A 24,722-nucleotide genomic window follows, 5' to 3' on the forward strand; every position below is an offset into this window, starting at 1 on the left:
CATTATCCCTTATGAGGGAGGTATACATGACGGTTGCATCCTGTCGGTAGTTACGGAGCAGTAACCTGGAGGCTTACGAGGAGGGTTCAACTTGCAATAGGTGTAAGGTTAAGAGACAATAATAGAGCAGAGTGGGTCGGGGAATACACCGGTGCTTGGAGATATCATAGTTGAAATCAAGAAAAAGAGATGGACATGGGCCGGGCATGCACGTAGCGTGTAGGCAGGATAACCGCTGGTCATTAAAAGGGTAACTGACTGGATTCCTAGAGTAAGCAAGCGGGTAAGGGGGAGGCAGAAAGTTAGGTGGGCAGATGAGATTAGGAAGTTTGCGGGTACAAAGTGGCAGCAGCAAGCACAGGACCGGCTTGATTGGCGGGAGATGAGAGAGGCCTATGTCCTGAAACCTGCGTAGATAGGATGATGAGGATAGGTTATGTTTGAAGTGTTGTCCGATGCAGGCATGGATGCGATGCCTTAAAGAAAGCCGTGCCTGTTATATTCTATCAGTCTTTTCTTTCTCTTCGACTTGCTCTATACATTGAGGGTATAGACCGCATTAGCCCCAGGCTTTCATACGCCGTGGTTCGGACTGAGTTCTTTGTCTTTCTTTCAGTCGACACTTTCACCTGCTCTTTCATACAAGATGTTCACTTTGGGTCCAGAGCGTCATGACCGTGTAGGAAAAGTTCTCCGTAACGCGTTAGGAAAGAAAAAAAAAAAACCTAACACGAAGCCAGTCAGAATGAATTCAAGCCACTGGTGCAGTCGGGCGAGCCCCCAAAATGGTTTATTCTCGAGCATAAAACACGTAATTACTCATTTGCATTCAGGAAAGGAGTTACAGGTGACTCGTTTGATTTGTTTTAGGTGTGTAGGAGGGAGTGGGGGAGTGATCGAAGGAGAGATCACCCGATGAGAGTGTAGGTAAAGTTGATACGTGGATGGTACACTTTATACTGCCTGCAAGCCCTGTGGCTGAGACCGATTTCTTTGTCATTATTTCAGTGAACCCTCTCTCTCCTTTTCCCGTTATTTCATACGAGACACTCACTGGCGGTCGAGAGTCACACGACCGTTTAGGAAAGTTATTTATCGGAAGAGGAAACCGACGGATGTTCATTGCTGCAGTTATCGCCTCCAATGTGGGTTCTGCAGCCAGCCGAGTGCCATGTGCGGCAGTGGTGAATCACTCGCATAGCACCAGGAACTGTCATCAGAGGGCCGGACGTGTCGTTCCACGATAAAGACGTCGCCGTTGCCGCTCGCTCTTTTGGTGTATAATGGTTCACGTGACCATTGCATCGAGTTCGCAGCCTCCTTGTGTAGCATACTTCGAACTCGGTTAATTTGAACTGACGCCCTGGTCCCAGCACGGCTGTTGTTTTGTTTGTTTGTTTTTTTTTGCGGGGGAAAAATGCCGAGAATTCATACGCCTCAGTATCGACGACGGTCGATTCGAACCGAGAACCTGTGGCTTTGATCGCACCTCGTAGAAGTCGGCCCCGAGTGTTCAGAATTCGTTGCAGAACCAAGCCACACCGGATTTACTAGAGATGTAAAACATGGAAACAACAGCGTTCCGCATCGTTGTGTTGAAACTCTTTGGCAAGCTGTGAACGATGCAGTCGCGACAAAAAAAAAAAAAACATAATCAAGTGAAAATTGCTGCTTGTTTTAATTAATTATGATTTCGTTATCTTTGCCCTATAAGTAAACGTGCTTTGCATAGGGGTGTTCGAATAGTGAATATCAGAACCCAATCGAATACGAATTGCATATCGATGACACTGAACCGAATACGAATGCAAATCGAATACTGTCCCAATAATTCTCGTATAGTAAGGCTACCAGTTTGAAAAGAGCCCTTTTCTGGTAAGGTGACAGTTTTCAAAATATCCCAAGAATGGCACAACGTTTTATTCGAAACAAATATTCACAAGCTTGAACAAAGGAACATTATGATAACTTCTGAGCGTCAAAAAATACCACATTTATTTTAACAGAGGCAAGCTCGCATACAGTAGCAAGTAGAACCTTTGTCATGGTTTGTAACAGCAGGACTAAATATAGCAGTGACTTCAGTATTCGAGATGGTACTCTGTCAAGAGCTTTGAAATGAACGTGATACGTATATATTAGGCTATTTTCATCAGTTACCATTATCATGATGGTTATGGCGGAGTTATACGTATACGAATTTCATGACAATGTCCCTTCGGCGACACTGTGGTTTTAAGGTATATAGCGCCTTCGTGCTGTGATCAGTATAGCGTCGATAAGTCTTGTAAGTACACGAACTACATGTATAGGAGTGATTTGAACAAGGGAAATTCCTCCTTGGCTGTTCAAACATCTTGTCATTTCGAGCATTTAGTTTTGTTGTTGCTGGTTAATCGGAAAGTATTCGAAGAATATTCGCTGTTTCAACTATGCGCTATTCGATTAGGTTATTCGATTCGTTATTCGAAAATTTTCCCGAATATTCGCACACTCAACGTTGGATAGCTAGCCTCACACATTTCGGCATCAAGGCTCATTGCTCATGTGAGGGCGTGTCGGCACTTGTTTCTGGCGTGTCACTGACTGACGAACCAATGTCTGTTTGCTGTTTGAGATCTCTGAGCTTAAACTTTACTAACATATACCACAAACGCGTATAGTAGCGCCTAATTCGCAATAACGAGTAGAGGATAGATCCTTTGGGGCTCTCCTCTGCAATGTGCCGCGACGTCCGTTCATTCTAAAGCTCCCGTCCGCTAATTCGAACTCCGCCTAATTCGAACAGTTTTCTACTGTACCGTAACAGTGCTCTAGTTTATTAAAAAATAATGTACCAACGAGCATTAGAATGACCTTATTTTTGCAGTGTTTTTCGCTTCATCGAGTATTTTGATGAATAAAGCGAAATGATCTGCAGATAACACGCGCGTGATAATGTGTGCTATATATGCGCCGATTAGTGTGTGCCACGAGCCAACACCGTCAAGAATGATGACTTGGTACTTCAATAACCGTAGCATTTCAGGGGTTTAACTTCCCCAAACGACCATGATAAACACGTGCCCCTCGAAAATTTTTGCTAGTGGTCCGTGCCACATTATAACTGGCTTCGTCCGATATTTCTTTTTATGGCATTGTGACTCAATTTTCGTGACATTGCTCAATTGCGCTCACATTATTTCCTCGTCTATTGCGATTAAGAACGCCTCGTTTGGGTATGCTAAGCAGATTTGTTGGGCCTCTAGCGCCCCCCTCCCCAATAGATCCGGTAATAGTGTTTTTGTTTACCATGCGAAAGCTCCGTTATAGAACCGCCTTAGAAATTTTAGTGATTTTGTAGATCCGTAGCGATATGTTCGAATTCTTTGACGGCGAATCTCCTTCATCAACGACTCATGTCTATAGGTGTGGTATGGGAAAGGCCTATAGCCTCTTTCAAACTCGTCAAACGGCCGGCTAGACGATATAGTTATAGCGCGAGAACAAAACGACGACACAGAGACAAAAAGAAGGACACGAAGGACACTTCTTGTCTCTGTGTCGTCGTTTTGTTCTCGCGCTATAACTATCGTCATGCCATACCAACTAGCCCAAGCTGCCACACTTCTAAGGCCGGCTAGGCGCTGGGGGCAGTGGATGGGGAGGCGGTAGAGCGGGACATGCCCCGTTGCTGTTGGAGAACCCTTTGCAGGCCTATCTATGGCCGACGGAAAAAAAGTGGGAATGCTTCCACTTTAAGCCATTTCGAGTTACGTCATTACTAATGACGTAACTCGAAAAACAAGCCCCTCCGAAAATTGTCCATGTAACAACGCTTGATGCGCCTCGTTTACCGTTTCTCTTAAGAGACGGTCTAACGGCGGGGGGTTCTTCGTTCCCTCGGGCGACCAATCAGATGAGGTCTCTGCGGCGACCGTTGCCGCTGCCGTATCGGCGCTGGCCAGCAGTCGGATCTCCCGCTTCCGGCGTGCGCGCCCCTCCGACGGAAGCCGGCGTCGTCGTCGGCTGCCTTCTTCTCCCTTGTTTTCTTGTTTTTTTTCCCCCGATCTTCGCTTATCGGCGCCTTCCACGCACGCGGCGACCATGGAGACTTCCGACGGCGCGACCGGGCTTTCTCGCGCGCGCGCGTCACGAACCGCGGGTTGCCTGGCCGTTAACCGCGTCGATGCTAAAAGTATCTCTTCTGTCATCATCATCATCATCAGCCTGACTACGTCCACTGCAGGACAAAGGCCTCTCCCATGTTCCGCCAGTTCACCCGGTCCTGTGCTTGCTGCTGCCAATTTATACCCGCAAACTTCTCAATCTCATCTGCCCACCTAACCTTCTGTCTCCCCCTAACCCGCTTTCCTTCTCTGGGAATCCAGTTAGTTACCCTTAACGACCAGCGGTTATCCTGTCTACGCGCTACATGCCCGGCCCATGTCCATTTCCTCTTCTTTATTTCAACTATGATATCCTTAACCCCCGTTTGTCCCCTAATCCACTCTGCTCTCTTCTTGTCTCTTACGGTTACACCTGCCATTTTCCTTTCCATCGCTCGCTGCGTCGTCCTCAACTTAAGCTGAACCCTCTTTGTAAGTCTCCAGGTTTCTGTAGCAGAAAGAACAAAAAAAGAACGAGAGCTTTGGGGGTGCTTGGTGAGGATGCGCGCGTGATGTGCCTGAACAATTAATTGGTAGAGATGGTGAGCGGAGGGTTCGCATTTCGATATCATGCGTTAGCCTGATTTTTTTTTTGCCGATTTGCGAAGGGGAAAACAAACAAACGAACAAACGAAAGCTCCAGAAGTTTAGTGTTTCGATATTTAAAGGGTTCGCGCACGCACACACACACACACGCACACACACACACGCATATATATATATATATATATATATATATATATACCGTTATTATATTGTCGGGCAAGAAACAGAACTAATGATGACGACTGATTGTTCTTTGTTCTTAGTTAAAGGCGCGTACCATCGTATTTCTTTAATACGTGAAGGCCTGGAGACGAACGAAGATCAGTAACAAACACTTTATTGCTACACTTTGCCGCAATTATGGCAGACTATACTAAAAGGAAGGTGGGGGGCCGAGAAACATGCCAGCATCGTGAGGAACCGCGGATGGGTCACGTGACTACTGGACAGCTTAGCTGGTCGCTCTTATAAAACAACACGTGGCGCTATCGCATACGTACCGCCCTGTATGTATGCACTTAGGTTCGGACTGCTTACAAATTAAGATTTTTTTAAAAACTGATTTCTTTGTTCGTCGCCTTCCGCACTAGCGCCATTCTAAACGTGTTGCAGGAACGAAGTCATTGACATCATTGATGGATGCTTATAGGGGATATAATGGCAGCTCTGTTGCTTTAAGGTTAGTGAGCCTTGAATGTCTTTTCTCCTGTTGCCAATAGTTGAGTCGCCACGCCTCTTAGGTCTCTAGCAGAGGAGGATGTTCGAGGCTTTTTTTGTGGTTAGCGCACTGCGTGCTTATTCTGCGGTCACTTAATTAGTTGTCAGGCGCAAGACAGTTCCTTATTCCCTCTATCGGATCGCTGACAGAGACCTGCACTATAAAACCAGCTTTGTGGACGCAGAACGCGCCCATGCTTTCAAACGCCTTATTTTGGATATTTAAAAGCTTGGTGGATACTGTGAAGTGAAACCTCTTGATGGCATCTGTGACGTCAAGGTTACCTGCGTGGATGATGGGACATTCTGGGCGGCGGCTCTCAAGCACGTCTTTCACAGTTCGCGCTTGGTCGTCTTCCTCACTTCACGAGTGGATTTTATTTCCAACGTAAAGTGGCAATTTACTTACCAAGCTCCAATTGTTTTTACATTTAGCACCCCCCCCTTCCTCCCACACCGTTCTCGTTCCTAGCCCTTTTAACGTCACGGATTTGTAATGTCCGGTATCGCTCTCCAATCAACATCATGCATGCACGGCGTGTATGCGGCAGCACAGATAAAAAGAATCGTTTATTATGCCTTAGGTCGCTAAGTTGTCTTCCCTCTTGGCCGGTGGGCAGTTGCGTAGGCATTATTTTATTTTATTTATTTTTTTGGTGGGGGGCACCACCTTGATCTGAAGAGTGGGCCGCGCAGGTCGAGTGCCGTTGTGTGCTCTATCAGTGCGTCGTGGGTAAAAGAAAAAAAAAAGAAATCGATGGTGGAGTGCGGGCCCGATGTGCCATCCTCTGGCTACGCCACTGGCCGAGGGTTCTCATAATTCCGAATATTCATCGCCATTTCGAAGCTAATTAGACGGCCACCCTCGAAGCAACAACACAGAAATCACAAGCTGAATGATTGCGCGATGTGTGTAAGGTGTCTCTCTGCATGGATGAACTTTCGACGGTGTCGGATATCGCGGCGCGTGCCGAAATCCACCACTGACGTGTGGCAACGACTGCTCCTCCTCCTGGTGCAGCAGCAGCAGGGCATCCTGCTTGCCGCAGGAAGGCGACCAAGTCGCGGGCGCGTTTCCTACGAGCGCGCGAGCATTGCAGTCGCGTTGCATCACGTATGTATGCAAACGTGCTGTCTCGTTCGCGCTGGTTCGAGTGTCTGCGTGTTATGTATGTGGGTGGGAGACACGTCGTCGTTCGGTTGGTCGGTCTGTCGACTTCCTCCGCCGAGCCCTCGGCGCGAGGTTTCCGGCGCGAACTCCGAGTTTCCTTCCGGCGCCCAACCCCGCGACCTCTCGCTCTTTCACACTTCATTGTCCCCGCCTTTCGTCCCACCCCCCACCCCTTGTGCACGCGACGTGGAGAAACACCCCGTCTTAAAGACGGACAGCGCGCCTGTCGGGGTGCTAGTTATCCTGCGCGAGGCGGTCCGTCGAACATCCATCGGCGTGTACGTGGTCGATCGTCGATCGAGACTACTCGGGTCCGCCGCACCGGGGGAATCGCCGTCTGTACTTCTTCACCTATCAGGTATACATTTTGCATCATCTGTCAATCTGGTATTCGAGCTTGCACTTTGCATATCTTTGGGGGGTTTCTGTTATGATAATTTTTAGCCGATTGTGGTGTACTTCAGGGTGGAGGCATATCTCTCATTGATCTCCAATTCTGTGCGAGCTGTTTCGCAGATACAGAACCACGGGACGAACTTCTGTGTGGGATGTTTTTAAACATCGCCGTTGAATCGACTATACCTTTTTTTTCCTTTCTGCTTCTCATGCAATGAAGTTACACTTGTGTTACTACGTGATTGGAATGCATGTTCTCTTCGTCATATCCCCTGTTTATTGGATCCTGTTAATAGCTGATAAAAGGTTCTATGATGGAACTGATATTTGTTTTTCGTCCCCTAAGATCCTCTCTTTTTCTTACCACTGCTCGGAGTCTTTCATGCGCACTCTGCGATGATGTTTTTATATGAAATATCTGTAGCAGACGTGGGCTAGGTCGCGCTGCATGCAACGTTCAAGCTGGATGTGTGGAATCGACCACCGCCCCTCATTCAAGCAAAAGTCTGGAAACCAATCAACAGGTTCTGATCGAAAACCATAATACTTAGCTGACAGGGCCTGTAAACTATGTCCACCAATGAGGGCCCTCCTAAATTCAATAATCGATATCTGGGTTTAAGGTGCCAAAACCATTATATGATTCAGAGACGCCGTATAATGGAGGGCTCCGAAGAATTTCGACCACCTGGGGTTCTTTAACGTGCGCCTAAATCTAAGTACACGGGCCTACAGCATTTTCGCCTCCACCGAAAATGCAGTCGCTGCAGCCGGGATTTGATCCAGTGACCTTCAGTTTAGCAGTCTAGTGCCATAACCAGTGAACCACCGTGGCGGGGCAAAGAGCGTGGAAGTGTTGACGGGCCAATGGTGGACATAAGCAAGGACGCAATTGAAACTTGTAGAAAACAAAAGCAGTGGGAGTTTGACGGAAACATACAGGCAAAGGCTAAAGATGGATATCTGAATGAGGCAAGGAGTAATTCCAATCGCGGCCGGTCGACGCTGCATGGCGCGGCACTGGTAAAGAATCGGTGGTCTGTATGCATTACTATCACCCCCGCCCCCCTCACACACACTTGCAGCCACGTCAGCCCTCTCGCTTCCGCATGCTTTATCGACGCCCACGGTGTTCTTGTCCCGGGCTTGGACCTGTTGTCTATAATCTCTTCTCTCCCGGGCCACCTCCTGTACAGCTTGTCGACTCAGCACCGAATCGCGTGGTTCGAACGCGCATCCTTGGGAGTGAAGATACATACGGTTGCTAAAGGGGGCAACTTCGGCTTGGACACCACAGTTGCCTCGCATGGCGCTTCATCTAAACTGCAGTGTTCCTCAGAGCCATCACGGAAGAAGCCGTCGCAGTGCGGTCCGGTGGTTGTGCATGACTGCCGAAACGAAGGCCGCGCTATCGAATACCGCCCACATTTCGACGGAGGCGCAATGCTTGAGCCCCGTGTGCTTATAATATGTAGGTGCACGTTAAAGAACCCCGGGTGGTCGGAATTTTCGGAACCCTCCACTGCGGCGCCCCTCATAATCATATCGTGGTTTTTCAGACGTGGAACCCCAACATTTGTTATTATTTTAGCACTGCGAAGTAACCAACACCGTTGCCAGCTATACGAAGCCCCTCCCTTTTCAAAGAACAGGACTAAGCCGAATTGCTGTCTGTATATAGCTTCTGTGAACTAGGCTAGAAGCGCAGTCTTCAAAAGTTAATCGGCGGACAAGTCATACGAAAGTGCACCCATGTCACGTATGTGGTCTTCATGGCGCGTCTATACTGATCTTCATGTAACACTGCATTTATGTGGGTCGCGTATATAGTCTCGTGGCATTTTGTGGGCCGCGTGCTTTATATTGACCGTTCCGCGTGTAATAATAGTCACCGATAAAACCAATTAGGTTCAGCCTTGTTCATCGGCAACCGACAAAGCGTATAACTGCGGTGATGTGGGTGCCGCTGTTCGACTCTATATAAAAGAACTTCGCTATACGTCAGCCGGTTGTTTGCTCTTTTTCGGGACGTAAAGCTCTTGTGTGTGTTCATGGTCGGTTACTATTACAGTGGAGATTTAAATTTGTGTCGCTAATTTTAACTTTACACGTCCAGAGACAATTTATTCGCATCCCTACTATCGGTGGGCATCCGCCGTGGTGGTCTATAGACTTGTGCTGCTTGACTGTTTGACACGATGGTCGTGGACTCGAATCCCGGACGTGGTGGCCGCTAATCGGTGGATGTGGATCGCTGGAGGCCCGTGTGCCTCATCAAAGAACCCCGGGTGGCCGAAATTTTCGGAACCCTCCTTTGCTTTCGTCATATCGTGATTTTGGGTATAAGCCACGACGATTCATATAGTGCTATACCAGTGATTTGCAAAAAGCTAGCAATTTCGATAAAAATTGCCAACCTTTATTTTCTTGTAAGCCTTGTATACATCAACAGAGCATAAGCACTTCACCTTCGAGGGTACTTCATCTTGCTCAGCTCTTTTACAAGAGGCTAGTGCATCATGGTATTGTGGGCGGAGCTTGTGCACACAGCGTCAAGTTGTGGCCGAATGCTTGGCCTGTCCCGCCGCGGTGGTCTAGAGGCTAAGGTACTCGGTTGCTGACCCGCAGGTTGCGGGATCGAATCCCGGGTGCGGGTGGGTGACTGCATTTCCGATGGAGGCGGAAGTGTTGTAGGCCCGTGTGCTCAGATTTGGGTGCACGTTAAAGAACCCCAGGTGGTCGAAATTTCCGGAGCCCTCCACTACGGCGCCTCTCATAATCATGTGGGTGGTTTTGGGACGTTAAACCCCACGTATCAATCAATCGAATGCTTGGCCTTGACTGGTAGCACGTTTTCCTTTGCGATACGGCTTGGCGGTTGGAAAGGGGCGTATTTTTTGGAACGCTTCCGAAACAATCGACTCGCGCAATAGAACATCTAAGGAGAACGGGAGACATTTTGGCATATATACGTGCGTTACGTGCGCTGAAAGTCCAAGTGAGGAAAATAAAAAGAAAGTGTTTGACGTGGATTTGCCGTTTCCGCACGGCGCGTCGACGTGACCGGGGTGTCGATGTTGCGGCCTTCGAATGCAGCGCGCACGCGTAGTAACATTCGGGCGTTCCAAGTTCAAGAATGTGAGAAAGCTTTATGTGTCGCTGGTGCGCATATATGCTACGTAATGTTCCAAACACGGGACGTTCTGTTTGTATCGGGTTATCGATCAATTCAACGTGGCAGCTCTGAGAAGGTTTTCCAGCCGCTTATACGTATGAAGCTCTCTCCGATCGAAGCCACACATGTGAGCCACGTATACTATACTATAGCGATATACAGCAACGGCGCTTCGAATACGGAAGACGGAATAGTGGCAACACAAGCCTCGTGTCCTCGGGAGTGCCTGTATAGACCCGCTTTAAATCTTCGCATTTTGTATCTATACAGTCGAGAAGTTGCATCGAGCTGTCTGTGCTCAAAACATCTTCAACACTGCAAAGCGGCACGTATACATAGAAAACAGTTTCTGAATTACACTCTCTCAAATATCGATTCTTTCTGAACCCAGTTTAACGTTCGTCGGTGCCCCGTTGTTCAGGCTTGGGGCCACTCTAACCTCGGCCAGCGTGTTGCAACTCCTATTGAGCGCGAGTGTATACGTGTATACACGCACGGAGATGGATAAAAGGACTTGAAAATTCTCGCAAAATAAATTTCTGGCTATGCGTCCCTGCTTAGCAGATACGCGGACTTATAGACGTCAGACTTTGCCCAGGTGGCGCTGCGAAAAACGCCGCCACCAGCGTCCCCATCGCCATAAATGGGTAGTGCAAAGCGAGCCGACCACAAGCGAACGTGCATGGGCTCTCCTCTTTCGTTGGTCTTGAGGCGCGGTTTTCCTGGAAATCAAGGGCCTGGCAAGCTTCTTACTCCCATCCAACCTCGCTTCAGAAAAGTAGGAAGCTCATCAAAACGAACTGCGGGTACAATGCGAAAGATGTTTTAGTTATTTCGGCGTACTGCTAGTGGAACGTTTAGTGCAAGCGAGCATCGCACGACATCGATTACAGGCAAGCACTCCGACGTTCGTTCTGCAACGCCTAAATGCGTTAAACTTGGGCGTACACACGAGGTCAAAACACGACTGACTAGCGGAGAGAAATTCGTAACTCCTTTTCTAAGTGTTCATTGCGCAAATACACCTAACATTTAGCTCAATCGCGGTTTCGTACGCTGTAGTTGCACCTGCTTGCGCCGCAAACTGGGAAATGGAGTCCGGCTTTACACTACTCAAAACTGCGTTGACAGGGGGCGCTGCATGTCCGCAAAACTCCCAGAGTCGGACGTCTATGGAGTTCGAGGGCGCGGGTTTGATTCACGACAACAGAGACCGCATTCCTGTGCAGTCTTAGCCGGCAGTAGAAACGGCGACAAGCAACTCCGTATTTCCGGCACCCTCGCCGTCTCGTCGGCCTCCGCGCGCCTCCTTGAGCCGCGTGCAAAATGCGCGCGGTATAACGACACCGCGTTGCGGAATGAGTAGTCTCCCCGCCAGCGTCTAGTCAGCGTATTTGTCGGCGTATTTTTTTACGGAAACGCGCCGTCGACCTGTTCGCTTCGACACGGTCCAGCGAGTGCCTTACGATGAGCCGAGTTCGTCGACGGACACGTCTATATACGTGACTAACGGTTCGCTCTGCTGGCTCGAGGCCGCGTGCTGCACACTACAACGTTATTGTTGTGCTATCTTTTTTTTCGTTCTCAAATGTCCCTGTCAGCAGATGAAAGCGTGCCGAGTGCGCGCGGTTCCGCTATAGTGCTTGCGCCTTCGCCTATAGTTGTGTACAGTACGGTCGAAGGTTAGCAACGAGCGATTCGAGCACGCGGTTGTTCCTACGCAAAAAGATAGATAAGCAGATGAGATCAGTTCTTTCTTTTGGAGGGGGGGGGGTTATAACGTGGCTGCAGTAAGTAAGCATATGAGCGTGCTGATTGGCGAAACACAGGATAAGACGCATTTGCCTTGCAGTGGGCTTAGACACAATGCGCTCCTCCGCGCAAGGGTGTATATAGTCCGACGTCTCGACAACAGTCGATTTCCTACGACGGCTAGAGCGCACCGTATACAACGGCTTCGTGCATTTCGGTTTAGGCGAGATGCGAAAGCACCCGCATACGTAGACTCAAATCCACATTAAGGAACCCCAGGTAGTCGTAATTAAACCCTCCGCCGCCATACGGCGTGCCTTGCAATTACTCAGTGGTTTCATCGTGCAGAGCCGCGGAATTGTTACTGCTGTTGTCATGCGTTAGTGATTATGGGCGCAGCGTCGGTGCCTTCGACATATCAGTACATAGACAGGATTCACGTGAGATTGTTATTATTAATATTGTTATCATTATTACTGTTAATGTTACTTAGTATGTAAATTAGTTTGCACAAGGGGACAAAAGAAGAATCATTGTAAGTCAAGAAGATTACACATAGAATGTATATTAGTTTATGGTAAATACAAAATAAATTCCCTGATTTCCCGGTCCGCTCCCTTGGCTGTTGTTCTCCTGGTGGTAGTCATCCCTTTCTTTTATTCTGTTCTTTAATTTATTAACAAATTTTATATATTTTTTATTTTTAAATTTGGCAGCCTGCGATACTTCGCCGCAGCAGGCAGGGCTTAACACTTTATGTTCTTTTAGGTAAATTCAAAGTTCCCAACACTACTATCTGTTAATGTTACTATTATTAATATTACTAAGTATCAGCGTGCTGTTGTGTGCTTTAAAAAAAAAGTTTTGTATCGTACAGCCAGGTGCCTTACAACGATGGAACGACGTGTGCGCCAACCGACGGAAGTGTTGAAACACGCTTGGCATGCGTATCGTGCTCAGTTTTACGCAAGTTGAATTTGGAATAAAGGGCGCGGGCCTGTGGCAGTGTCGTGTGCATGCCAGAAGGGCATCGCAACCTCCCCGTATATGGTTGAACGCCGTAAACACTTCCAGAGTAATCGGATAAATTGTAAGCTGCGAGTATGAAAATCGGTACGGGTGACTGCATGCGTGGGCGTGCACTAAAGATGTCGCGCTGCTCAGTCGATGAGGGTGGCGATTTGGGCTTGTTGGTATGGTAGCGCAGACCAAGGACATGCACGGACAAGAGAACGCACTTTCAAGACAACGTATAGCGCTGTGTTGTCTTGAATGTGTCTTCCCTTGTCCGTGTCCTTTGTCTGCGCTATACATATATTACCGCGCTGCTCAGAACCAGGACGCGGGCTCGATTGTGGCAGCCATTTTTTGGATGGGGAGCGAGTTGTAGTCAGGTTTAGGTGCAGGTTAAAAAAAACAAACCATAGGTTTTCGAAATTCCAGGAGACCTCCCTTACTACTTCCCGGCATCCCTCATAATCAAATCGTGGTTATGGTCAGTTATGTTTCCTCATAAATAATTAAGTTGGGCATCGGGGTCCAGGCTTCGGTATCGCTGCCTGTTACTAACGAAACAAAAGGCGATACAAGGGGCAAACGCGCGGATTACTAACTCTGTGACGCCATGCCGCGCTACCCCCTCACCCCACCTTTTTTCTCTCTAATGGGTGACTAAAGGTGAGGCCGCACCCGGTGCGACCGAAGGGATTCTGGCTACTTTCTTTTTGTTCAAGTTGTTGTCGTGGATGACGAGGCTATAGCGATTCTTGGAGTAGGAATTGCTGGCAGGCTATAGTTGGTGACGCATAGCTTATAATAGGTGTAACAGCGCAGACGCAACAAGAAAAAAAAAAGATGAAGCCAGTACAAGGCGTTTGCAAACTGGGGTATGGTGTTTCCCTGCATAGACCACTTCTACCCGCCTTCCTCGAGCGCTGTGTTTATAGCTATAATTGACGGACTTCACGTGACGTCATGGACGCTGCGACAACGTGGCGGCTACCAGATGACGTCAACGCGGCATGTTCATTGCTGCGGGTAACTTGAGGAGGACGCGGCCGGAAACGTTATGGGCGTTTGTGACATAAGCACAGCCCACTTGCCGTTTACTGATACAGGTTCGCGTGCTGTTCAGAACCTATTCGATCATTCCAGCGACCATTGGTGGTGCAGCGGTAGGTAAAAAATATTGCCCGCAGCTTCCCTCAGGGGAACACTGAGGAGGATGCGGACCAAATAATTGGTTAACGGGGTGTTAAATTGCGACTTACTTGGGTCGATGGCTAAATTGGTTAACGTGGTTGTAGGAGGGGGTGTTAAATGAGTGAACACGTACACACGTATGCGAAAGGGCGGCGCTGGTCGAAGGGACGTCGATCATTGTGTTTGTGGATTCGTTGGAATTCATTTCACCGCGACCTTGGACGTCGACGCGCCGTACAAACCAACCGACGAGCGGCAACTGAGCGAGCGAGCGCCGACCTTGAGTATATACCTATACTGCACGACGGCGCATGCACTGTCAGCTGTTGAATGTTCTCGAAGCGCGACGCCACATGCGCGTCCACTGGAGAATCAGGAGAATTGTAGATGTCGAACGCGGTGTGTAGAGGAGGAAGGGTGCACAGATGGTGGAGGAGTGAAGCGCGCGCGGTGTGTAGAGGAGGAAGGGATGCACAGATGGTGGAAGAGTGGGCGACGGCGCGACGGCGCATGCGCGCGCGTCAGCTGTCGAATGTTCGAGAAGCGGTGCGGACGGCGCGGACGGCGCATTACAAGGCGCGAGTATAAGATGCTCCGCATCTAAAATGGCGGACGAGACGGTGATGTTGCGAGCATTTACGTCAGCGTCGCAGAGCGTGGAGACGCGTTCATTGGTTCATGACTACCGAGAGACCGAACTGCGTCGCAGTTTTATCACCGTGTGACAGCTTCGGAGCACGGCCACATGGCGCCGCCTGCGTCGCTGGAATGACCGAATATCGAGCGTACGCGGCGCCTTCAACGATGGACCTCAGCGGAAGAGATCCATAACAGAGTCTTTCCAGTTGACTTGAGACTTTGCTCAGTTCATCTGTGTCTCCATTGTGAATCGGGGCACATTTTTGTACGAATAAGCAGAAAATATTTCGCGATATTCTTTGTTGTATTGAATAATTTTGATATTCTTCATTGGTAAGGCCACCACCACACGCCAAACTAAACAAGAAACAGCAGGTTGCCTGGAGACAACTACAGACACACACGTACCCGAATCCGGTGATCCTTCGCCTCTGCTACCCAGGCATTTATACGTCCGACGCGTGTAAGGCGTGCGGAGCCAGAGCGACGCTGCAGCACATGCTGTGGAAGTGTACCGGTAACGCGCAGCAGTCCCCTACGAACCCGGTAGACATGGCGGTCTCGAACCGCGAGGCGCGATGGGAGGCGGCTCTGCTCAGCCACGACCTTGCCGATCAACTGTGGGCCGTCCGGCAAGCCCAGGATGCCGCCCGGGTCCAAGGACTCGAGGCCGTCACCTAGGCCGGGGTGCTTGTAGCCCCACCCCGCTCAATGACGCCGGACATGTTCAATAAAGTTTTTACTCACTCACTCTTCATTGGTACATCGATAATTTGAAAACATTAATGATCTGGTGGAGTTTTTCACAACGCACCGGCTAACATTTCGCTAAGACTGAGATCGTGCTACATAACTGTCTTCATTAGATCTAAATCCAGTCGTCTCTGCCATTTTTTATTCTTTTCGTTCCCGCGTATAGCGGGAGAGTCTCTCTAAACCTTCTTCTTGTGACGGACCGCGTCGTACTCTGGACACGGCGTCGTTGCGACCCCGTCCGGGGTGTTCGAAGCTGTGTACTGCATGTCTCGACTATCGCCATTAACGCTATACGTAATACGTTTCTTTTTCCCTCAATTTCGCCCACAGGGCTGGTGAAGATCGCCGAGTCGCTGGGCCAGACGCTGCTTCCGCCGCGCAAGAAGATAGTCGTCCTGCTCATCGGGAACCATTCGGCCGGCAAAAGCACCTTCATCAACTGGTGCGTGTGTATACAGTGCGCGTTGCTTCTCGCATCTTGTCCACTGTCGCACTTTTTACCTGTTACCCACGGCCGTGTGAATGCTGAAGTCACGATGCGGAGGAGTATACTTGCATGTCCCGGGTTCGATTCCCAACGGCCGCATGCCACCGGGGTAGGCTTGGGTGGATAACTGGACCTTGTGGCTTAGCATAACCAGAGGTGAAAGGCGCGATGACGACGACGGGTAATCGGATCACCATCAGGATTTGGGTGTTCAACGCGGATGGCTGCATTAACTGGTCGGCGGCTGATGGGATCAAGAGAGACTTCGGATATTAGGCGGGGGGGGGGGGGCAGCGGCGTAGCCAGGGGGTGGCACACGCACCCCTCCCCCCGAAAGTTGTATTATTATTATTATTATTATTATTATTATTATTATTATTATTATTATTATTATTTTGCCACAGCTTACTGAGTACAAATTGACAATCGACCACATTTCTCTTCCCCGCCCCCACTTCAGATCAAGAAGGTGACACCCCCCCCCCCCCCTCCCTGCTCCTTACGCCGAAAAAAATATCTGCCTAGCCCCTGGAACAGTAGCGCAGTGAGAGGCGTAGCGGTAAATGTGCATTGTAGAAATAAGCTCTTGTATGATGAAGCCACAAAAGTAAAAAACAAGAACAGAGACAGCCTGTATTTTAGCGAACGAGGAAATACGGAGGCTCGTATTATAAAAACACATCGTGCCTCTTAATTGCATTCGGCGCTGCGAACGAAGGACTCGCTCGCTGTATTCCGTGCCGACCGGTTGTGCCCCCGCCCTCCGCCTGACGCCGTGAAGCTCTCGCTCAGTGGTGCCCCGCCCTCGGACTCCTTCGACCGTGTCCACCTTTCCCTGTCTTCTCGTTGATTCCGTATGTGGGTGTCCTCATCTCTATCCCTGTACCTTTTAATCCCTCCTTAGCCCCCATCCCTCGTGAGCCACTGTTGAGGTGTCGCGCTATGATGCAGACAGTTACAGGGCTCACTTTTATCTTGTTTTTTCTCTTTTAAGAATCGCTTACATACTGAGAACGAATACACGTACATTTGAGGTACAAAAAAAAAAAAAAGTGAGTGAGGGCCTTCGAGCCGCAGGTCTGCAACTACAACTGCTCGCGTCCTCAGCGCCGTTGGCCTTGCGGGATGCACGTTGGTCGCCGAAAAAAATAAATAAGTAAATGGCAAGGAAAGGAAAACCGCCGTGAAACGTTGCGTATATATAGTCGCATGCATTCGCGTGTGTACGAGTGTACAGCGATGGTGGACTGCTGACTGCGTGACAGGACAGCTGCGAAGGAGTGATGGATCGAGCGACGAAGAAGTCACAGAATCGACGATAGAGGGCGCCGCGCTCCCGCCCTTGGTTGTGTCGTGTTTGCACGTGGTTATAGGTGTGCTTCAAGAGAAGCTTGCACCGGGTTTCGTATTGCCCGACTTGATTTCGGGGAACGACGACCGTTGACTGTTGTGTGCTGTGGTGGCGCGTGCGAGGTTGCGCGTGTTCGGACGTGGCAGAAGAAAAAAACAAAAAAAAAAAAGGGTCAGTCGCCCGTATACGCGCTCACTCGCGAGCCTTCGCCGCGTGATGGTATGCTTCGGAGGGCGATAGCTTTTGCTGACAACTATGTATAAACACGTCGTTCATTTGGCTGAGGTGAACGGTTTGTGGAAAAACCTGAATCACAGCGCGAAAGAAAGGTGGTCGTGCGAATGGCCGCGCTTGCACGTTTTGTGATTGGTCGCGTTAATTAGTAGTACGCGGTTGCACGAGATTGAAGTAACTAGAAGAATAAGGATGTGGTTGAGCACATTTGGCAAGCACTTTCAAATTATGACTGGTAGATTGCCATTATCCCTCAAGAGGAAGGTATATAACAGCTGTATCTTGCCGGTACTTAGCTACGGAGCAGAAACCTGGAGACTTACAAGGGAGGTTCAGCTTAAATTGAGGACGACGCAGCGAGCAATGGAAAGAAAAATGGTAGGTGTAGCCTTAAAAGACAAGAAGAGAGCAGAGTGGATTAGGGAACAAACGGGGGTTAAGGATATCACAGCTGAAATCAAGAAGAAGAAATGGACATGGGCCGGGCATGTAGCGGGTAGACAGAATAACTGCTGGCCGTTAACGGTAACTAACTGGATTCCCAGAGAAGGGAAGCGGGTTAGGGGGAGACAGAAGGTTAGGTGGGCAGATGAGATTAAGAAGTTTGCGGGTATAAATTGGCAGCAGCAAGCTCAAAACCGGGTTAACTGGCAGAACATGGGAGAGGCCTTTGTCCTGCAGTGGACGTAGTCAGGCTGATGATGATGATGATGATGATGATGATGATGCGGTTGTATAAGTGGCCTGTGACCCGCCCTGGCTGTATGTCGATTATGGTGCTCGAGTGCCGACCCGAAGGTCGAGGGATCGAATCCCGGCCGCACTTTCGACGGTCGCGAAACTGCTATATAAGCCCGTGTACGTAGACTTTGGTGTATACGTCGAAGAGCGCTGCAGGTAGTCGAAATTTCTGGAGCCCTCCACTGCGGCTTTCTTCACGATCCTATCGTAGTTAAATGTTGGGACGTAAAACGCCAACAGTTATAGTAATGCGCCTGTATACGCGTAATAGGTATTAGCGTTTGTGACCCATGTTTGTATGTACCATTTGAAACCGGTAATGTATACGAGCTGACCTCGAACTGAGATCAGTCGAAACAAGTAGAAACCAGTGAAGAGATTTTTTTTTCCCCCTGGGTTTATTAACCGACTGGAATAGTTACCTCTCACGTCGACCTGTGAGACCAGTATCACAAGGCGTTAATACTGAGTCCAGTTATGTGTTTGGACCATTTGGTATTTAAATTTGATATGACCAAGAGTCTACGATATTGACTATATCTTTGTGAGCCAATGGTTCCTATCTGTGTGGGCGGGCTTTTCATTCTGGGGACTCGAACATTGAAACTTCAGCTCGCGTTGACCGTCGGTATTGGTGGCTCGTTATTGTACATAATTGTCAGCTGGTGACAGGTGGTAGGGAAAAAAAAAAAAAAAACAACCGATGGAGCCTTACGCTGTTTACCTCCCTGTCTGACGAATGACAGCTGTCGAGCGTAGAATAAATAACTGCGAATGCATGAACTTAAAGGGAAATTTCAAATTAAACGTATGTGTATGTGGCTGATTAGAGACAGAGAAAACTGTTGCCAAGTGGATTTTTACGTACACGGTTACATCCAATGACTGTGAGTACTGCAGGTTTATATGTCATAATGGAGCTAATATGCAGTGCCATGAAGCAATTTGCGCTAACCAGGTGTCAGTTGCAGCGTGGCAAATTTATCGTTTGCTCGTATTCGAAAGTTTTCGACGTGCTTATACGAGAAATATGCCTAAGTTCACTGTTAGAATTTTGCGATTATATATCTATAGGCTATAGGTCGCAGCAGGGAGACAATGCAACCATGGCTCGAGTATAAAAATGCGCGCGTTGATTGGTGACCTCGACATTGGTTTCAATTGCTGTCGGCATGTTACGATTGTGTTGTACGGGGACGCGGTTTCACTTATTTTAGGGAGCCTTTTTTTCTGTAAAGATACACTTTGTGGAATGCCTCTCTCACTCTATCTATCTATCTATCTACCTATCTATCTATCTATCTATCTATCTATCTATCTATCTATCTATCTATCTATCTATCTATCTATCTATCTATCTATCTATCTATCTATCTATCTATCTATCTATCTATCTATCTATCTCTATCTATCTATCTATCTATCTATCTATCTATCTATCTATCTATCTATCTATCTATCTATCTATCTATCTATCTATCTATATAATTATTCAGAGAAAGCGCAAAGCACTCTCTCATTGTGACGTGGCTGCATGATCGTGACCCTGGGCGTTTCCGAACGCAGGGCAAAACAGTAGCAAAACGTTGCCCATCGTAGAACGCAGCAGCTGTACGTGTTAAAGCAGCTGCTCTCCAATCAGTCGTGCCATTCCACGCAACCTACTGCTCCGACCGGCCAGTGAACCGCAGCTCTCAAATGACACCAGTCGCAAAGCAGCGCTCGCGAAATGCGGTCATTGGCGAGCGATGATTTTTTTTTTTCTCTAGGGCAGCTAGCCGTGCTTTCCGCTCCCTGTATACTGATTCGAGAATCGCGGTATATCAGCTTTCCCTGGTAATACGCGGAATAATAGTTCGTCTATTCGTTCACAGATGGCAGAACGATCAGTAAACTGAAAGTCTGGGGGGGGGGGGGGGCGTCTTTTATTTTGGCGTCGGATTTTCAAGTAAGGCGCCGTCAGTTTTTCGGTACTAGCTTGTGGGGATGGATAGCACAGACTGGTGTGCAACTACTACTGCTCATCGCTCTGTTATTTTTAAGGCAAACTTTACAAATCTCTCCAAGTTGCTTGAACGGGGGCTTTACTCTATGTTTGGTGAATGTGGAAAGAAAACACACAGCCGTTTTAAATATAATCAAGAATGATTTATTTGTCTGTTTTTATTTTTGAAGGAGCATTTGTGAAAAATGATTTTGCATAAAATGGTGAAATCTCTTCTGGTATTACATGTACCTAGGGTATCCTTCTGAACCAAGATATCAATTGTAGACATGACCATTCTTTAGCTAAAAATATAACTGTTTTACGACTAGAATTTTAGGGGTGTCTTTTTTTTTAAAGAAATACTCTAGTTAAAATTACAATTCTGGCGGCAACAACATTGTTTTGCTTCAGAAAGGGCGCATGATATTCAGAAAAAAAAGTCACAAAAGGTTTCACTTGATAGCTTCAGCGGTTAGAGAAATGATGTTCCTTTTCTGATGAAAAGTAGCGTTCGGCGAAAATGCCATTTAAAGTTGTAGTTACCGCGGTGCAGACACGGGATCAGGTACGTTAGGGGCCGTTTTTTAAATTTTTTCCACCTTGCGCAAAAACTCGCCCCTTAGTGGAAGCATTTGTCAGTTATGCTGGAATATTATGCCATGAAAATTGAAAAAAAAAAAAAAAATCGCCTGTCCAGTCGTCTTTGCCCTCCATCCTCCCCTTGAAGAAAAAAAAAAGTTCTCAGTGAAACGGCGCGGCCTGCGCGTTTGTTCGGTCGCGAGGGTGGTTTGCGTGACCTACATTTGCGATCGCCGCCTGCCCCGCTGCCTTCCTGCCCGCCCCACCGCGGAGAGGTTTTTTGTTGCGTGTCCGCAAAGGCGAGTTTGTGTGAGTGTGTGTCCATGTTCTCGCGTGAGGAGGAGGAGGAGGAGGAAAGATGGCGCGCGCTGCTTCTTACGTTTCTTCTTATCTTTGCCGCCTGACATTTCCCCATAGAGAGAGAGAGAGAGAGAGAGAGAGAGAGAGAGAGAGAGGCAGAAATCGTATGCAACGCCAGGGCTGTTGCAGCGGTCACGCGCTGGGGCCAACAACAAACGCCTACCGAAGGAAAAAGAATACATCGCGCGTTGCTAACGCATGACACACACAGAGTCGTCTGCTCTTCGATGGGGTCGTCCGTCTGCTGAACGGGCGCCTGCGCTAGGGAAAGTCACCGTCACACGACGGTCACTGGCGATCGTGACCCGGCCAGCTCGCAGCCGCGATTGGTTGGCTCGAATTGCTCGACCGCTATTGGCTCACTTCCGCATCTCGCACTTCCGAGGCAATTATAGTGTACTAGACTAATCTAGTACATTATAGAGGTAATGGAGATGGGTAAACTCGGTCGCAGTTGAAGTCGCACCGTGTGGCGCCTTTGCTATACTATATCCCGAGGAACTAACCCGAGTGCGTCGAAACTAACGCCACTCGGCGTGTTAATTTCGGTTTCTACGGCACCGCGGTCTGGAAATTCGACGATGAATCTCGGAAACCACGCGTGATATTTTTCAATTTTCAAAAACTAGGCTCGTCATAATTTGTGACGTAGAACAACTTCGTCATATAAGTAACCACCCTAATATTGGTAATAAAAAGCTAATTCAATTGTTCGTGTTCATGAATCATTCCTGAGTGATCAAATTAGTGGCGAAATCTTTCCGCCTTGGTCTAGAAATCGGCTGCAAAGACTAGTGCCTACATATTATAATTTTTTTAAAGGAAAAATCTATATTTTATTTATTTATTCAATACTGCAGACTCAAGGTCCAAGCAGGGTGGTAATACATACACAAATATAAATAAAATAATTGCGAAACGAAACAATAAAGGGCGAAGAAGGTTGTTTGGTAGGTTAGTTCATTCATCACATGTATTAGTAAGACGGTTCCATTCACATATGGTTCTTGGAAAGTACGAATACTTCAGTAGGTCTCTGCGAGCAAAATATGGGATCAAGGCCTTTGGGGGGTGGTGTCGGGTGGGCCGGCTACTAAGGGGTATAAAATACGGGGATGGGTCTAGAGCTAGTTTTTTGTTCAAAAGTTGATCGAGGAATTCTAATCTAGCCTTTTTGTCTTCGCGTCTGCAGTAAGGGAATGTTGTTGGCTAGCATTAAATCTGAGGGTGAGTCTTAACTTGAAGTACTTGTTGAATATAAATCTAACAGCTTTTCTTCGAATACGCTTATTATGATTAGAAAATTATGATTAGAAAAAAAAACACTCTGTATATAACAAGTATTTTCCCCCTAATGTATGTCGTGTCCGCTGGCCCCCTTTTTTTATGTAGAAATTAAAAACAGCCTAAATGTTGGGAGATACGCTCGAGGTGACTCTAGGGGAGCGGTTGTTTTTAATCTCTCCCCGGACATTCGACCGGACGTACAGTGAGTGTCACGCGCACTTCGATGGAACAACTTTTGGAGGATTTTCAGCACTAATTACTCTTTACTCTACAATCGTAAAGGGCTACTGAAATAGTCTTCGCTTAGTATGCAGCTAATTAGGTAACGACATCCGCCGTTTCTTTCCTTTTTATTCTTTTTTTATCCGCTAGTGCAAAGAAGAGCTCCGAGTCAGCAGATACTGTTGTTGTTGTTTTTTTGTCAGTCGAAACCCTCGCCAGAGATCATGGTTCAAGGCTCAACAAATGAAGCACGTTTGAGAGTAACACGCTACTAAATAAGATTCGCGCGCTACAAGGCTTCCCGTGAGTGCATATTAACCTACTGTAATTTCTGAAACTCGCGCTTTCAGCTGCCTTGTATTCGCTCAATGCGCTAGCCCGTCGCGCTAGTCTTTGTGACCGCAGTTGCCAGTGATTGGTCGATTCTTGGTATCTCCCCGCCACTTTGTGTGACGGGATGCGATATGCGCGTGTATTCCTGATCGACTTCGGCTGCCGTATTGACTCTATAACGTTATCATACTCACGCTGCCAGCGCTGGCTAATATCGGCTAACTTCGATAAGTGGTGGGCTGTGTATAGTGTTTGCTAAATGATGATAAATGTTAGCTATCAGCTGCAATAACATGATGTTCGCTTCGTCTCGCTCCAGTGATAGTCAGAGTCCGTGTGAAATACGTGCCTAGGAAAAGGGAATATGACTTTTTCACATATTACGAAAATAATCTTCTACGATTACCAAAACACCGCGCTTGCCAAGACAAGACGTTCGGTGAGCGAGAAAACGCGCGAAAAGAAAGCGCAAGTGGCGACGCCATCTCACAATCCCCGCACCATATGCCGTGACGTCATAGATTTTGACGGCGACTGCTAGCTTCCGCGTTGTTATGATTCGGTAAAAAGGGAGCATATTGCCCTGTGACGGGACGGTGGATTCAACATTCCAAGTTTGAGAAAGTTTAGTTGCGCCAATGTCGCCAAATTATGAAAAAGTACTCGAAATTCGTGACGTCACGCGAGGAGATTCGAGCGCGGAATTTTCATAAAATAACTTTAAACCTTGATTTTCTCCCCTATTAATGAACATATTATGGTGAAATTGGCACCATTAAAGGAATTAGCGTCATAAAAGTCCTCCTCAGAATACAATTTTTCAATCTAAACCGATTCATTGTTGTGTCCATCAGTCGAACGTTGCGTGCATCTAGGGAAGCGCTTCCGGGGAAACGGGTGGTTTTTGTTATTTGCTGGATGAACTCCCAGCCTACTCCGACGGATTGACACTCAGCTTGGCACGCACAGCACTCTTCTCCGGTTCTTCGCGCGCGCTGCCTCCCTGTCGAAACGGACAAGCAAGCAAAAGGAGCAGGAAGAGGAGAATCCGTTCTCCTTGCTCTCTCTCTCAACTTTGCGGTCTCGTCTGCGCTGTCCATCTCGCGAAGAGGAGGCGGCCAGCCGGACAGTTTCGTCCTTTTTTTTTCTTTTCGTGCGCCAGCGTCCGTCGTGTAGAGGCGGACGGTCACGGATGATGTGCATTTGTGTAAGTGCGTTCCCGTTTGCTCGAGGTAGTCGCGCCGTCGCTCGCATCTTTCTTCCCTCCGTCGCGTGAAGGAGCGACGACGAAAGGACTCGGCGGCCGGCCGAGTTTTTTTTTTTTTTTCCTTTACGCCAAAAAAGAAGCGAGCTACGCCCGGCACGCGTTACCGACACGAGCCAGCTAACGGTGTAATCTCGTATTTCTTTATGCGCGCGCGTGGTTTCGTATGCTTCGTCCGCGGCGTCTGAAATGTGAGCGCTGTCCTTCTGTGACGTAGTTGGCTGTGAGTGTATAGTTGCCCGAACTCTACCCTTTCCCGTTCTCTCCCTCCATTTCTTCCCCTTCCTCATTCACACTCTTTCCCTCCGAGCGATGCGAACTAGCGTTCAGCCAGCGGGGCGGGCGGCGTTACTCGTGCATCAACCGTCGACCCGG

The 24,722-nt window shown here is 48.2% G+C and overlaps 1 protein-coding gene across 10 annotated transcripts in view; it reads left to right on the plus strand.

Moving 5' to 3' along the window:
• LOC119177298 (uncharacterized) overlaps positions 1-24,722 on the plus strand; it is a 53,640-nt gene that overhangs the window by 11,953 nt on the left and 16,965 nt on the right. For 2 of the 10 annotated variants that reach the window (XM_075889116.1, XM_075889117.1), the window contains exons 1-2: positions 6,568-6,940; positions 15,833-15,944. In XM_075889116.1, the coding sequence (XP_075745231.1) occupies positions 6,583-6,940; positions 15,833-15,944 (470 nt within the window). In that variant the 5' untranslated portion in view covers positions 6,568-6,582. The other 8 variants (XM_075889121.1, XM_075889122.1, XM_075889118.1 and 5 more) reach the window with 7 other exon arrangements.

The sequence above is a fragment of the Rhipicephalus microplus genome, chromosome 3, assembly GCF_043290135.1.
Source record: "Rhipicephalus microplus isolate Deutch F79 chromosome 3, USDA_Rmic, whole genome shotgun sequence".
NCBI lineage: Eukaryota > Metazoa > Arthropoda > Arachnida > Ixodida > Ixodidae > Rhipicephalus > Rhipicephalus microplus.